This window comes from Ips typographus, linkage group LG14 (genome assembly GCF_016097725.1).
Source record: "Ips typographus isolate SLU linkage group LG14, UJ_Ityp_2.0, whole genome shotgun sequence".
Classification (NCBI taxonomy): Eukaryota; Metazoa; Arthropoda; class Insecta; order Coleoptera; family Curculionidae; genus Ips; species Ips typographus.
This window is the reverse complement of record NC_138435.1, coordinates 1,078,537-1,091,477: the sequence shown is the minus strand read 5'-3', so window position 1 is coordinate 1,091,477 and position 12,941 is coordinate 1,078,537. Positions and strand designations below refer to the sequence as shown.

At 38.1% G+C, this 12,941-nt stretch overlaps 1 protein-coding gene across 11 annotated transcripts in view; it reads right to left on the bottom strand.

The window, feature by feature from the left end:
* Positions 1–12,941, bottom strand: part of LOC145737606 (diacylglycerol kinase eta-like) — a 37,535-nt gene that overhangs the window by 12,269 nt on the left and 12,325 nt on the right. For 4 of the 11 annotated variants that reach the window (XM_081992348.1, XM_081992350.1, XM_081992353.1 and 1 more), the window contains 16 exons: positions 12,727–12,807; positions 12,284–12,423; positions 10,282–10,474; positions 10,130–10,221; positions 9,673–9,875; positions 6,354–6,550; positions 5,977–6,297; positions 5,489–5,695; positions 3,098–3,268; positions 2,522–2,718; positions 2,323–2,472; positions 1,549–1,605; positions 1,286–1,451; positions 946–1,231; positions 689–892; positions 348–577 (listed from right to left, as the gene is read on the bottom strand). In XM_081992348.1, the coding sequence (XP_081848474.1) occupies positions 348–577; positions 689–892; positions 946–1,231; positions 1,286–1,451; positions 1,549–1,605; positions 2,323–2,472; positions 2,522–2,718; positions 3,098–3,268; positions 5,489–5,695; positions 5,977–6,297; positions 6,354–6,550; positions 9,673–9,875; positions 10,130–10,221; positions 10,282–10,474; positions 12,284–12,423; positions 12,727–12,807 (2,895 nt within the window). Of the gene's footprint in view, positions 1–347; positions 578–688; positions 893–945; positions 1,232–1,285; positions 1,452–1,548; positions 1,606–2,322; positions 2,473–2,521; positions 2,719–3,097; positions 3,269–5,488; positions 5,696–5,976; positions 6,298–6,353; positions 6,551–9,672; positions 9,876–10,129; positions 10,222–10,281; positions 10,475–12,283; positions 12,424–12,726; positions 12,938–12,941 lie in introns of those variants that run through there. The other 7 variants (XR_014180432.1, XR_014180431.1, XM_081992346.1 and 4 more) reach the window with 5 other exon arrangements.

Below are 12,941 nucleotides of genomic sequence, written 5' to 3'. Positions count from 1 at the left end.
CATAGGTGTGGTAAATTCAAAACCGACCATAGGAAAACCGCGTAACGGACAGAGAAACGTACATTATTGCATGCGCGGGACTAAGATAGAAAACGAAAAAAATATCAAGTAGGCCATATTTTCAGCGCGCTGTCGCCAAACGCCAAGTATCACTCAAATACCGTCGACAAAATGTATTGGATTTTGGCAACAGCGCAATGAAAATATAGCCTACTTGATATTTTTTTCGTTTACTGTCTTAGTCCCGCGCATGCAATTATCTACGTTTCTCTGTCCGTTACGCGGTTTTCCTATGGTCGGTTTTGGATTTACCACACCTGTATACTGTCTATGGATGTTGTACTTACCGTTTCACTTTCCTTGTCGCTATCCTTGTCTAACGCTTCTTTTACAGTGGTGGCGGACACATTGGACAACTCTTTGGCCAATTTGTTTAAACTTGTCACGCTACCACGATAACTGGCTGGTATATTTTCAGTTTCTTCGTGTAACGTGCTCTGTCTGGTTACGTTCGCTTCAGTTTTGGAGGATTTGCTTGGAGGTCGTCTTTTAAACGATCGTCGAGCTATATCGCTTCCTGTACCATTTAATACCTTAATGGTAATACCACGTGTTCAGTATTAGCGTAAATCACATAACTGTCAGCTGATTTACGCCAATACTGTTGCCCAAAAGTTTCTTGTCTTACCCTCAACAAATTGAGCTAAACTGCAATACCTCTTCGGTTGATCAAAACGATTGTCCAGGTAAACGTGTTGAGACATGAAAGCTCGATTTTCGAAGCCATATTGAGCGTCCTGGTCCACTCGCGGTGCGCCTGGAGCTGATTTTCTGCGTATACTGTTACGTTTCCTGCGTTCTAGAGAATCTTTTTTAACGCTCAGTTTCCTTTCTAGCACCAAACTAAGTTAGATTTCAGTCCTAAAACCCAAACAAAAACCTTACCGAGTTCCGCATGAAATAAAGTGGTGTCGTCCGTGTAAGTATCGGCAACACTGTCCTGGTCGTACCCGTACAACATCTCTCCAATCATAGAACTGATGTCGTCCATCAAAGACTCGCCCTGGACCACGTCGGACGTGGGGTAAGTGTCCGTTTCCGGGCTGTCAATGTGAGAAATGTGACCGTTCATGTCGTCACCATCGCTACCTTTTCTTGGTACGAACGATCCGCGTTCCAGAATTTCGCTGGCAATGCTCGTCTCCTCGTTTGATATAATGCTGGAACATTCCTGAAATTCGAATCCTTCCAATTACCAGGTACAAACAATTGCTAAAGCATCTACTTTATCGTCATCCATGATGGTTCTGTCAAGATCCTGATCCGGTTTGGAGTCTCTGCGTGGTTTTTCCACTTCCTTTTTCTCGCACTGTTGCATTTTTTCGATGCTGATCAGCGTTGACGCGGTTTCAAGCAGAATTTTTTCAGTGTGAGTCTGTCGTTCGTCCGCACTGAAAGCAGTTTCACACCTTACCAAGTTGCAGTCCATTTCTTTTGTCCACTTTTACGTTACAGAGGATTGTTAAAATGTATAAGGGTTGCTTGTACCTGATTAAGTGTGAAATATTAACGTTTCTGGTGTTTTGGAGGAAAACCATCTCAATCCTACAAAACAACCACCATTAATATTGATAGTGTTGGACATGTATGAAGGATCTATTAATTTATAAATAATAATAAGCTCGAAGATAACAGCTAAACACTTAATGGTTATTTGACAGAAACTCACGTGACATTATTATTGTCATTTTCAAACCAGTGATCATGTGACCCACTGTCACATGATGTGTTCTTTTTCCTGGGTAGGGTAAGTAGCAAGGATGTAAAATGTTCTGGAAAAATTTCCATAAATTTAATTTTCCGGAAATTTTACATCCTTGGTTACAGCTTAGCTGTCAGAACTTGCTCTGTGTCATCATCTTTTGTCACGTGATTATTCTGTTACAAATGGCCTTAACATCACCTGGTCGGAAAAGTGGCAATGGTAAAGTGTCGTGTATTTTCAGTTATCTCATCAAATTAGCCAAAAAAATTCAAAAACTATAATTTCCAATGGCTTCAAACACGGACACCCTGTATAATTAGGTCAGGTTCTATTTTCAATTTTAACGCTTTTGACAAACGCGATGATTTATTGCGTGACGTGTAGGCAACACACCTTACTTGTTCAAGTTAATCTGGTTGCCTATCAACTCTGTAATTTGTGATTGTCAAGAAAAACCTGCTTTTAATTTGCTGTTTAGTACGAATTAAGCAATTTCTTCACATATGGACCGTAAAAATTGACTTTCTTTCTTAATTGAGGCGTCAAATTTAACTTACCATTGCTGAATACGACTAGATCGTCTACTATCAGCAAAATCGGGTGGAACTGGCAAAGTCAGCAGCTCAGGATCGTCACTAACCGCCACAGAATCTCGTCTAATATCCGGGATTGGTGATATGTTAACCAATCGAGCGGTTGCCACCGAACTAAAGGCAAAAATTAACACCAAATCACCATGGTGCTGTAAGATTGTACCTTGTGGGAGATGGACAAGAACTACCATCCGAACTGGACCCTGAATCCACGCTCTGGACTTTCAGGCAGTCCATTTGCGTTCTACGGACGCTTGATGGACTTTTCTCGATATCGCTACTCAACGAGATTTTGACCGCCGGAATGTCCGGATCTGTGGCCTTTGACTTTTCTTCAAACACTTGCTCAGTGTGCTGTACCTATACGAACGCATGTGCCATCAAATCCAATTGAAACGCCATTTAATTAGTTAAAAACAACATTCAAAGGTCACGCGTATAATTTTGAAATGCCTCTCGTTTGCCGTATCAATATTTACCAACCAAAAACGGGTGAAAACGAAAAGCGGATATGCATTTTAATTGTTTCTACACGTATCGAACCAATTTCAATTTTATGCTACACATTAGTCGAGATAAAATGGAAATTTGTGCTGTTAACCACAATCTCTGCACTGAAACAAAATGAACACTAGATTTAAGCCACGAATGCTTGTATATGTCCTCCAGAGAATGTCGATGACGTCTTCTTGGACAAAAGTGGCCAATCATAAACGAACCAACGATTTTTTGAACTTACCAGGTTTCTCAAGGCTTTTTTCAAGCTATTGGCCCGATTGTTGAGCGCGTCCTTTTCCCGTTCCACGAATCTCGACGTTCTGCGATGCTTGCGAAAATTGAAGTTGCTCAGGTCCTTTTCCGACTTTTCGCTTTTTCCACGGTCGAACGATATCTCACTGTCCGTGTCGTCCTTTAAACGGGGAAAAAAGTTTGAACACCCCTCTCGACTAGTTTGTTGAGTTACAAGGCTGGCAAAATGTTAAATTTTGAACGGGTAACCCAGTTTCATGTGGAAAAAGGAAGTTCGTTACTGTTTGAAATCCTCATTTACGAAAGGGAAGCAAGCTAATTCAAGTAATTTTATACAACTGTCAAATAACAATTTATTTGATGGTGTTTTCTTGTCGGCGAATTAAATAAGTGAAATTTTACAGCTTTTTTTTTCTGAACGTGCTAACTTAATTAGGGACCAAAATTGTTGAAAAGTGTGATATTTTCAGGATAGTAAATTGCTATTTATGTACCAAGAGCGTTAGAGAGAACGTCTAATGTCCTGAAGGCCTAATGGACATTATACTCCCAGTTTCACCTAATTCAGCAATTATTAGGTCTAAAATTCCTATTCAGTTACTTGGAAAAACCGTATAAAATGTGGTACAGTCTGGGAGAAAAGCAGTGTCAAATTTTGAACTAAAAGAAACACAGTTCGGAAGGACAGTCAGGGACAAAATCGCTGGTAAAACCCACTTCTAGTCAGAAAATGTTTGATTTAAGTACATTTTTGGAATCCTCATTAAATTTCCTATTCAATAGCCAAAAAAAATAAAAAACATATCGGTACAGTCATGGTGATAAATGGTATCAAAGTTTGAATTGTTAGAAACACAGTTTGAAAGGACAGTCAAGGACAAAATCGCCTGTAAAACCCATTTGTGGTGTGAAAATGATAGTTTTAAGCACATTTTGGAATCCTCATTAAATTTCCTACCCACTAACCTAAAAAAACACTACCAAATTGAGTACAGTCAGAGAGAAAAACAGTGTCAAAGTTTGAACTAACAGAAACACAGTTTGAAAGGACAGTCAAGAACAAAATCGCCTGTAAAACCCACTTGTAGTGTGAAAATGACAGTTTTAAGCACATTTTTGGAATCCTTATTAAATTTCCTATCCAATAGCCTAAAAAAATATCACTAAATTCGGTACAGTCAGGGAGAAAAGTGCTGCCAAAGTTCGAAAACACAGTAAGCGACAAAATCGTCTGTTAAACTCACTTGGAGTGAGAAAATGACAGTTTTAAGCACATTTTTGGAATCCTCATTAAATTTCCTATCTACTAACCTAAAAAAATACTACCAAATTTAGTACAGTCAGAGAGAAAAACAGTGTCAAAGTATGAACTAACAGAAACATAGTTTGAAAGGACAGTCAAGGACAAAATCGCCTGTAAAACCCATTTGTGGTGTGAAAATGACAGTTTTAAGCACATTTTTGGAATCCTTATTAAATTTCCTATCCAATAGCCTAAAAAAATATCACTAAATTCGGTACAGTCAGGGAGAAAAGTGCTGCCAAAGTTTGAACTGGCAGAAACACAGTTTGAAAAGACAGTCAGCGACAAAATCGCCTGTAAAACCCACTTGGAATGAGAAAATGACAGTTTTAAGCACATTTTTGGAATCCTCATTAAATTTCCTATCCATTAGTCTAAAAAAACACTGAAAAATCGAGTATAGTTAGTTAGAAAAACAGTGTCAAAATTTGAACTGCTAGAAACACAGTTTGAAAGGACAGTCAAGAACAAAATTGCCTGTAAAACCCACTTGTATTAACACTATTCCGTCAACCATTCCGCAGCTGTGCCACGGAGTTTTCCGTGCGTAAAAAGCATTCATTCCGCAATTTTAGAAAATATTATATTGTCAATAACTCGATTATTTTGACAATTATAGGGTGGTTCAATACACCAATTTGTAGCCCTTGAAATTCTCTTTTGACAACTCTGTATAGTGTTTTTTCCTAAAATGTCAAATAACTGAGTTATTTACTGTTAATTATTTAAAGTCCTGTCAAAAAAACCTTCTTTTTTGTAAATAAACTACAAATTCCGACATTTCAGACTAAGCTTCCCGATTTATACGCACTTTTACGTTATATGGGATTAATCTTAATTCAGTGGGTGGTTTGTGTGTGTGATGTAATTGTGACGTCATTAAACAGGATAAACTTTTAGCCTTCAAAGTTTGCATTAAAGGCAATTCAAATATTTGCGAAAGTTGCAATATATACAGCATCGATCGTAAAGTAGGGGGATGAAATATCTCCGACAATAGATCAAGACCATCTAAACTGCAAAGTATTTTGTGAATAACGTCGATACATTTTCGCCAAACTAGGTCATGTTTTTTACCTGTTTTCTGCCGCTATCGTCCGAAGAAGTCGATGGAATATTGGCGGCATCGATATCGCTAGTGAGGGCGTGCAACAGCGAATCCTGTTTTTGTTGCAGAATTTCGCTAAACTTGAGCAACTGCTCGTCGCTTCTGGTGATGGAACTTTCGCTGATTTGCGCCCGGAGGTCTTTGACGGTTTCGCAAAGCACCTGAAACACCAACAACTAACGCTGAATGCTCGATCCAGTCAGTTTATCGTTCAATAATTGGCTAAAGCACTCGCAATTCATCTGAGAAGAGACCAATTTTAACATCGGTTTGACGTCATTCCCTATTCAATTTGGTTTTCAAGAGCAAAAAAGATTTTCTTATCCAATAGGCCCGATTTTCTAAGTGCTTCCGAGGCAAATTGAATTCGTATGAAACGCTGAATAACGATCCTGTTACGATAGACGGGAAGCTTTTTCTGTCGGTTAATTCTGTTAAGTGACGTGACAAAACTTACCTTTGCTGAATTTATAATGACAGATGTTTCCTCAGATTGTAGGATGTTCTGCAGATGACTCTTTAAACTTTCTTCGTATTGGGTGATTTGAATGTGTAGAGCGCCCTCTGGTTGGCCAGGTGTTAACGATAGTTTTGGTACGGCAATCGTTCTTTCGAAAGCCATTACACTCCACCTGTCCAACATTTTTACACTGGCTCTTTCGTATTTTTCCAGGAGTTGCGGTAAATGAGCGTCCGAATCGCAGCTGGCGCCCCACCCCAACACTCGGGCTAGATCGTTTCCGGTTCCTAAAGGAAGTACCGCCACCTGACACTGTTTCTGCAGTGGGAGGGGTAGTTTAAGGACAAACCAGACCACCATATAAGATAACCTACGTGCATGTCGAGTTTGTCGATTTCGGACAGGACCCATCCCACGGAACCGTCCCCGCTACAAACTAATATACGGAATGGATCAAAGTGTCTAAACAGTCTTAAACCGAGACGGGGCCCCGTTGAAATCAAATCGAACACTTGGGCGGGGTTCAGGAGCTGTTTGAAACGTCGCAGAAATTTCACGCCCTGATTGTCTCCTAAAAAAAGTTTAAATAATGACAACCAGGGTGAGTTATCAAGAGAAAGCTTTGTAGAATGTGACAGGAACCCGCTTCTTCTGTCACATTCTATCCATAACTCTTCTTGAGAATTCGATTCCCTGCTTTCAAGAATTAGGCTACAGGGAGGTGTGACATTATTTGACAGAAGATTCTTAGTTCTCATAACCGCGTTCTGCATTTGACGTCACTTATTTTCTAACTATGTTTCTGTTAGTTCAAACTTTGACACTGTTTTTCTCTCTGACTGTACTCAATTTGGTAGTGTTTTTTTAGGTTAGTGGATAGGAAATTTAATGAGGATTCCAAAAATGTGCTTAAAACTTTCATTTTCTCACTCCAAGTGAGTTTAACAGACGATTTTGTCGCTGACTGTGTTTTCAAACTTTGGCAGCACTTTTCTCCCTGACTGTACCGAATTTAGTGATATTTTTTTAGGCTATTGGATAGGCAATTTAATAAGGATTCCAAAAATGTGCTTAAAACTGTCATTTTCACACCACAAATGGGTTTTACAGGCGATTTTGTCCTTGACTGTCCTTTCAAACTGTGTTTCTGTTAGTTCAAACTTTGACACTGTTTTTCTCTCTGACTGTACTCAATTTGGTAGCGTTTTTTTAGGTTAGTAGATAGGAAATTTAATAAGGATTCCAAAAATGTGCTTAAAACTGTCATTTTCACACTACAAGTGGGTGTTACAGGCGATTTTGTCCTTAACTGTCCTTTCAAACTGTGTTTCTGTTAGTTCAAACTTTGACACTGTTTTTCTCTCTGACTGTACTCAATTTGGTAGTGTTTTTTTAGGTTAGTAGATAGGAAATTTAATGAGGATTCCAAAAATGTGCTTAAAACTGTCATTTTCACACTACAAGTGGGTTTTACAGGCAATTTTGTCCTTAACTGTCCTTTCAAACTGTGTTTCTAGCAGTTCAAATTTTGACACTGTTTTCCTAACTGACTATACTCTATTTTTTAGTGTTTTTTTAGACTATTATATAGGAAATTTAATGAGGATTCCAAAAATGTGCTTAAAACTGTCATTTTCACACCACAAATGGGTTTTACAGGCGATTTTGTCTTTGACTGTCCTTTCATGTGTTTCTGTTAGTTCAAACTTTGACACTGTTTTTCTCTCTGACTGTACTCAATTTGGTAGTGTTTTTTTAGGTTAGTAGATAGGAAATTTAATGAGGATTCCAAAAATGTGCTTAAAACTGTAATTTTCACACTACAAGTGGGTTTTACAGTCGATTTTGTCCTGGACTGTCCTTTCAAACTGTGTTTCTAGCAGTTCAAATTTTGACACTGTTTTCCTAACTGACTATACTCGATTTTTTAGTGTTTTTTTAGACTATTGGATAGGAAATTTAATGAGGATTCCAAAAATGTGCTTAAAACTGTCATTTTCACACCACAAATGGGTTTTACAGGCGATGTTGTCCTTGACTGTCCTTTCAAACTGTGTTTCTGTTAGTTCAAACTTTGACACTGTTTTTCTCTCTGACTGTACTCAATTTGGTAGTTTTTTTTTAGGTTAGTAGATAGGAAATTTAATAAGGATTCCAAAAATGCGCTTAAAACTGTCATTTTCTCACTCCAAGTGAGTTTAACAGACGATTTTATCGCTGACTGTGTTTTCAAACTTTGGCAGCACTTTTCTCCCTGACTGTACCGAATTTAGTGATATTTTTTAGGCTATTGGATAGGAAATTTAATAAGGATTCCAAAAATGTGCTTAAAACTGTCATTTTCACACTACAAGTGGGTTTTACAGGCGATTTTGTCCTTTCAAACTTTATTTCTAGCAGTTTAAATTTTGACACTGTTTTTCTAACTGACTATACTCGATTTTTTAGTGTTTTTTTAGACTATTGGATAGGAAATTTAATGAGGATTCCAAAAATGTGCTTAAAACTGTCATTTTCACACCACAAATGGGTTTTACAGGCGATTTTGCCCTTGACTGTCCTTTCAAACTGTGTTTTTAACAATTCAAACTTTGACACCATTTTTCACCATGACTATACCGATATGCTTTTTGTTTTTTTTTTGGCTATTGAATAGGAAATTTAATGAGGATTCGAAAAATGTACTTAAACCAAACATTTTCTGACTAGAAGTGCGATTTTGTCCCTGACTGTCCTTCCGAACTGTGTTTCTTTCAGTTCAAAATTTGACACTGCTTTTCTCCCAGACTGTACCACATTTTATACGGTTTTTCCAAGTAACTGAATAGGAAATTTAACGAGGATTCCAAAAATGTGCCTAAAACTGTCATTTTCTCATTCCAAGTGGGTTTTACAGGCGATTTTGTCTCTGACTGTCCTTACAAACTGTGTTTCTGGCAGTTCAAACTTTGACACTGTTTTTCCAACTGACTATACTCGATTTTTTAGTGTTTTTTTAGGTTAGTAGATAGGAAACTTAATGAGGATTCCAAAAATGTGGATAAAACTGTCATTTTCTCACTCCAAGTGAGTTTAAAGTTTTGTCAAATATATGTTGAAATAGCGAGATCAAAATGGCACCAGATGGCAATGAACCGATCCGAATGGAAGCAGCCAGGGGAGGTCTACTGAAAGAAGAAGAAGAGAGAAACGTAGGGAACCTACCTCATCTGTGCTGTGATTGTGTTCAGTGTGTTCATTCATTTTTTTCCATTTTGATGTAACTTTTGCCTTATGAGTTGTCCAAAACGTCAAAACCCTAGAAACAGACGAAGTTGAAACATTTTGAGCCTCTTGCAGGCTGTCATTTTCAAATTTTGTTTCTACTAATAGGAAATAAGTGCCGTCAGACGTAAAACGCTGTGATGAGAACTCACTCTGTCAAATAACGTAGTTGGATTGTAGAGGTTATTAATACTTCTAATTGCAACTCTCAGACGAAACAAACGGTTCATCCACAATTTTTCCAGGTCATTAAGAGCCGGTAAGTGCCGCGATTATTTTCACAACCGTTTGCAACGTTATTTTGTTATTTCCCGGGGAAATAATCGGATAAAATGTTCTCTCTGTGGCTAAATTGTGTAATAAAACAAGGAGGAAAAAGCTCTTAGAGAGAGTCATGTTAAAAAATGGTTTTACGGTTAAAAGTCTTACCCGATTTTGAATTGACGAACACAAGTAAGGGACTGGAGGCCTGCGGCCGTTCCACTTCCCAGGCCTCGTCCTGTACCGAATGAAGGGCAATGGGTGGTACCACACTGACCCTGGCCGGACCTAATGGGCATTGTTTTTCCATATTGGGCCGGCAATGGGTGTGTACGGTCGCATGACACCACAGACAACGCCAGTCTTGTAAACTATCGAACAAAATGACATGGTTTTGTTTAATAAGTCGAAATTATAGGGCGGGCACGGTTGGCCGCCCCCAGGACTCTCTCGTTTATTAAGAATAGCTCCAGCCGTGCCTGATAAAGGGGATTTTGGGTTAGTCCCCGGACTGATTTAATCGGATTTTTTCTAGACCCAAATGGGATTTTAATGGCGTACATGATTCAGCAATAAATCCAGAGAAAATTGTTTCCTTTTAAATCTATTTAAATAGAAATCGTACCTTAGAACAGAACCGCAAACATTACTACATACAGAGCACCTGGACAGGACTGCCAAATTGCCTTCCATCCACTGATGTGGCATAACGATATTCTGGAAAACACAGTTACAGTCACGTGACTATTTGACAGTGTCCCCAAACACTTTACGTACCCCATCCGCGTCCTCAATGATGTCTTTGCCCACAGAGGCCAGCGTGGTCCATTTACAATTGTTTATTGCTTTGGCGGCACATGGTTTGTGCACATTAAATTTACAAACTTCGCAACGTAACAGATGACGCGCGTTAATTTTGTATCGGCACACGTTGCAATAGGTCGGTCTGGCGTCAAACGATGGTGCGTACCTGAAAAACAAACAAGTTCTCTATTTACCATTTACAATAACATGGAAAATCTGTACAATTTTAGAAAATTCAAAATGTAGTAAACAAAACATCGATCTAACCTATAAATTGGACATTTTGCTTGCATCTGTCAAACAGCTTGACGCACTTCAAAGTCAAATTGGAATTATTTTTAATGTAAATGTCATTATAGAGGTCCATATGTCGAGCTTGCCAATTTTATAACAAAATTTACATTGAAGTGAATGTAAATATAAATATTTAGCATCAAACTACTGCAAGTGTAACTAGTCCATGTCAAACACTTTGCGACAACACGTGACAGCTCATTTAAATTGCATAGATCGGTCATGTGACCATCCGAGCAAACTTTACCACAGCAGAAAAGCGCGACGAGAGAAGGAAAACTGTGTCCTCGGGCACATAATTTCAACTAAAGCGAGTCTCCTTAATGAAAAACAAGCCTCAGTAATCAACGGAACGGGATTCTCTTTGTAGATTCGTTTACTGCTTAAAGTTGTTAATTAAAAACCGTATTTTTTTAGCTTCGAATTGAATTTTTTACGGTAGTGCTTGGAAGCAGTGTTGCCAAGTCAAAATATTTAATGGTGCTAGAATAATCAGTCAAAAAACGGTAAATTAAACAAATTCATTAATTTTACATTATTATACAGGGTGTCTTTTAATAGATTTTTGCTTTAAAAACCGTACTTCAAAAATACAGATTTTTCAATAATTGTTTTCTAAGTTTTGACATAAGTAAGTTTGTCGAGGGTATTGAATACTTACGGCGTTTGGCAACAGCGCGCAAAAAATATGGCCTACTTGATATTTTTTTCGTGTTCTGTCTTTCTCCCGCGCATGCAATTACCTACCTTTCTCTGTCCGTTACACGGTTTTCCTATTGTCGCTTTTGGATTTACCACACCTGTATAGGGTATGCTACATAAAAAATGATTAGAATTTTGCCGGGTATCGAATAAAATTACAAAAATGAGGGGTTTCCATTTAAAAAACTCTTTTTTGGGTCATCCTGTATAAATATAAGATTATATGCAATACATTTGCCGCTCCCTGTATACAGGAAAAGATTGTTCTGTTAATAACAAAAAAGAAACATCTTCCTGGAAGAAAATGGATGTGACACGAAAAGCGACCTTATTTTGATGGCAAAGTCAATTTTCGGTAACAATAAACTCCACTTTGTGTAGCTGGAGAAGGTTTCCTTTGCTTTGCCAGAAGCAATATTTGTTAATGTTCTATTTTCAGACAAAAGCGCCCCTACAATATTTTGTCTCGCGATTTATTAAAATCAAAATTTGTTAACTTAAACTGCCTTTTAGAACTCCCATTAACGTTAATTCAGTGGAATGTAATTATATGCCAATACAGGTGAACTATATCGGAATATTTCCAGTTGATTTGACCTTATTATGTCGAAAGGGCCAAAATTACAGTACAGGATTCAATTAATCCTACAATGTGCTCACTGTATTATCAGAGTGATTAAGGAAACGAGTTTTTTTTAAACAGAATGTACCACGTTTTCTTACACTTTCTTTGAGAAAACTACGTTTACATCTTGGGTGAAGAGGCCCCAATTACAATCTTTCAGACCAATTAACATCAGTTGTGTTGAAAACCAGTCGCTTTCGTAATTGAATTTCTGCAATTGACATCAAGAAGACGTGTAATTGATCGGAGCAGCCGTGCTGGGTTAAATTGGTATTGTAACCATCACCGAGTAAATCCACTCAGTTGGGTTGTAGAAAAAGCATTTTATGATGTTACTACTTATCAATAACATACCAATGGTGTTGTCCAGACAAACAGTCGGGCTCAAGTTCATTGTACCGTCGTTGCGATGCGGCAGTTAAAGCGCTGAGCCACTCTTCCATTTCTCTACGGGATTCACAACAAAGCACCAACGATCTGAACGGGGTTATAAGCTGAAAATAAACGAAATTAATGTCACCAACACGGTTCTTGCATTTGTTTTCCTAGCAGTCAAACATCAACAACGCTTTGTTTGTCCTCCAAAGCATGCTTGGAGGACAAACATTGATTATTTTTCTCTTATTGTCTGAACAATCACAAATCTAGTATGACGGTTTCGAAATCCTTCAGAAACTTTGCAATTGTCGCACGTAGTTACCGGTTTCCGTTCCGAAACTTGTAATTGCCGGAAAATGGGACGACACGTTAGTTTAGTTTGTTAGGACAAATTATTGGAAAACATTACCGAAACATACCTGAAAACTGTGATTGACGTTTTTGGTTGAACACTCGGCTAGGCACAGGTCGGTGAGTTCGATTTCATCGAAGATCACAGCCTGTAAAACAAGATTAAACATGTTAATTAATGAACGAAATTTCATTTCTCCTAGATTCTTCCAGCTCTATTCAGAAACCGTCTGAGCTAACAATAAGCAATTTACCATCAGTCTTAATTAAATTTCAGTCATAA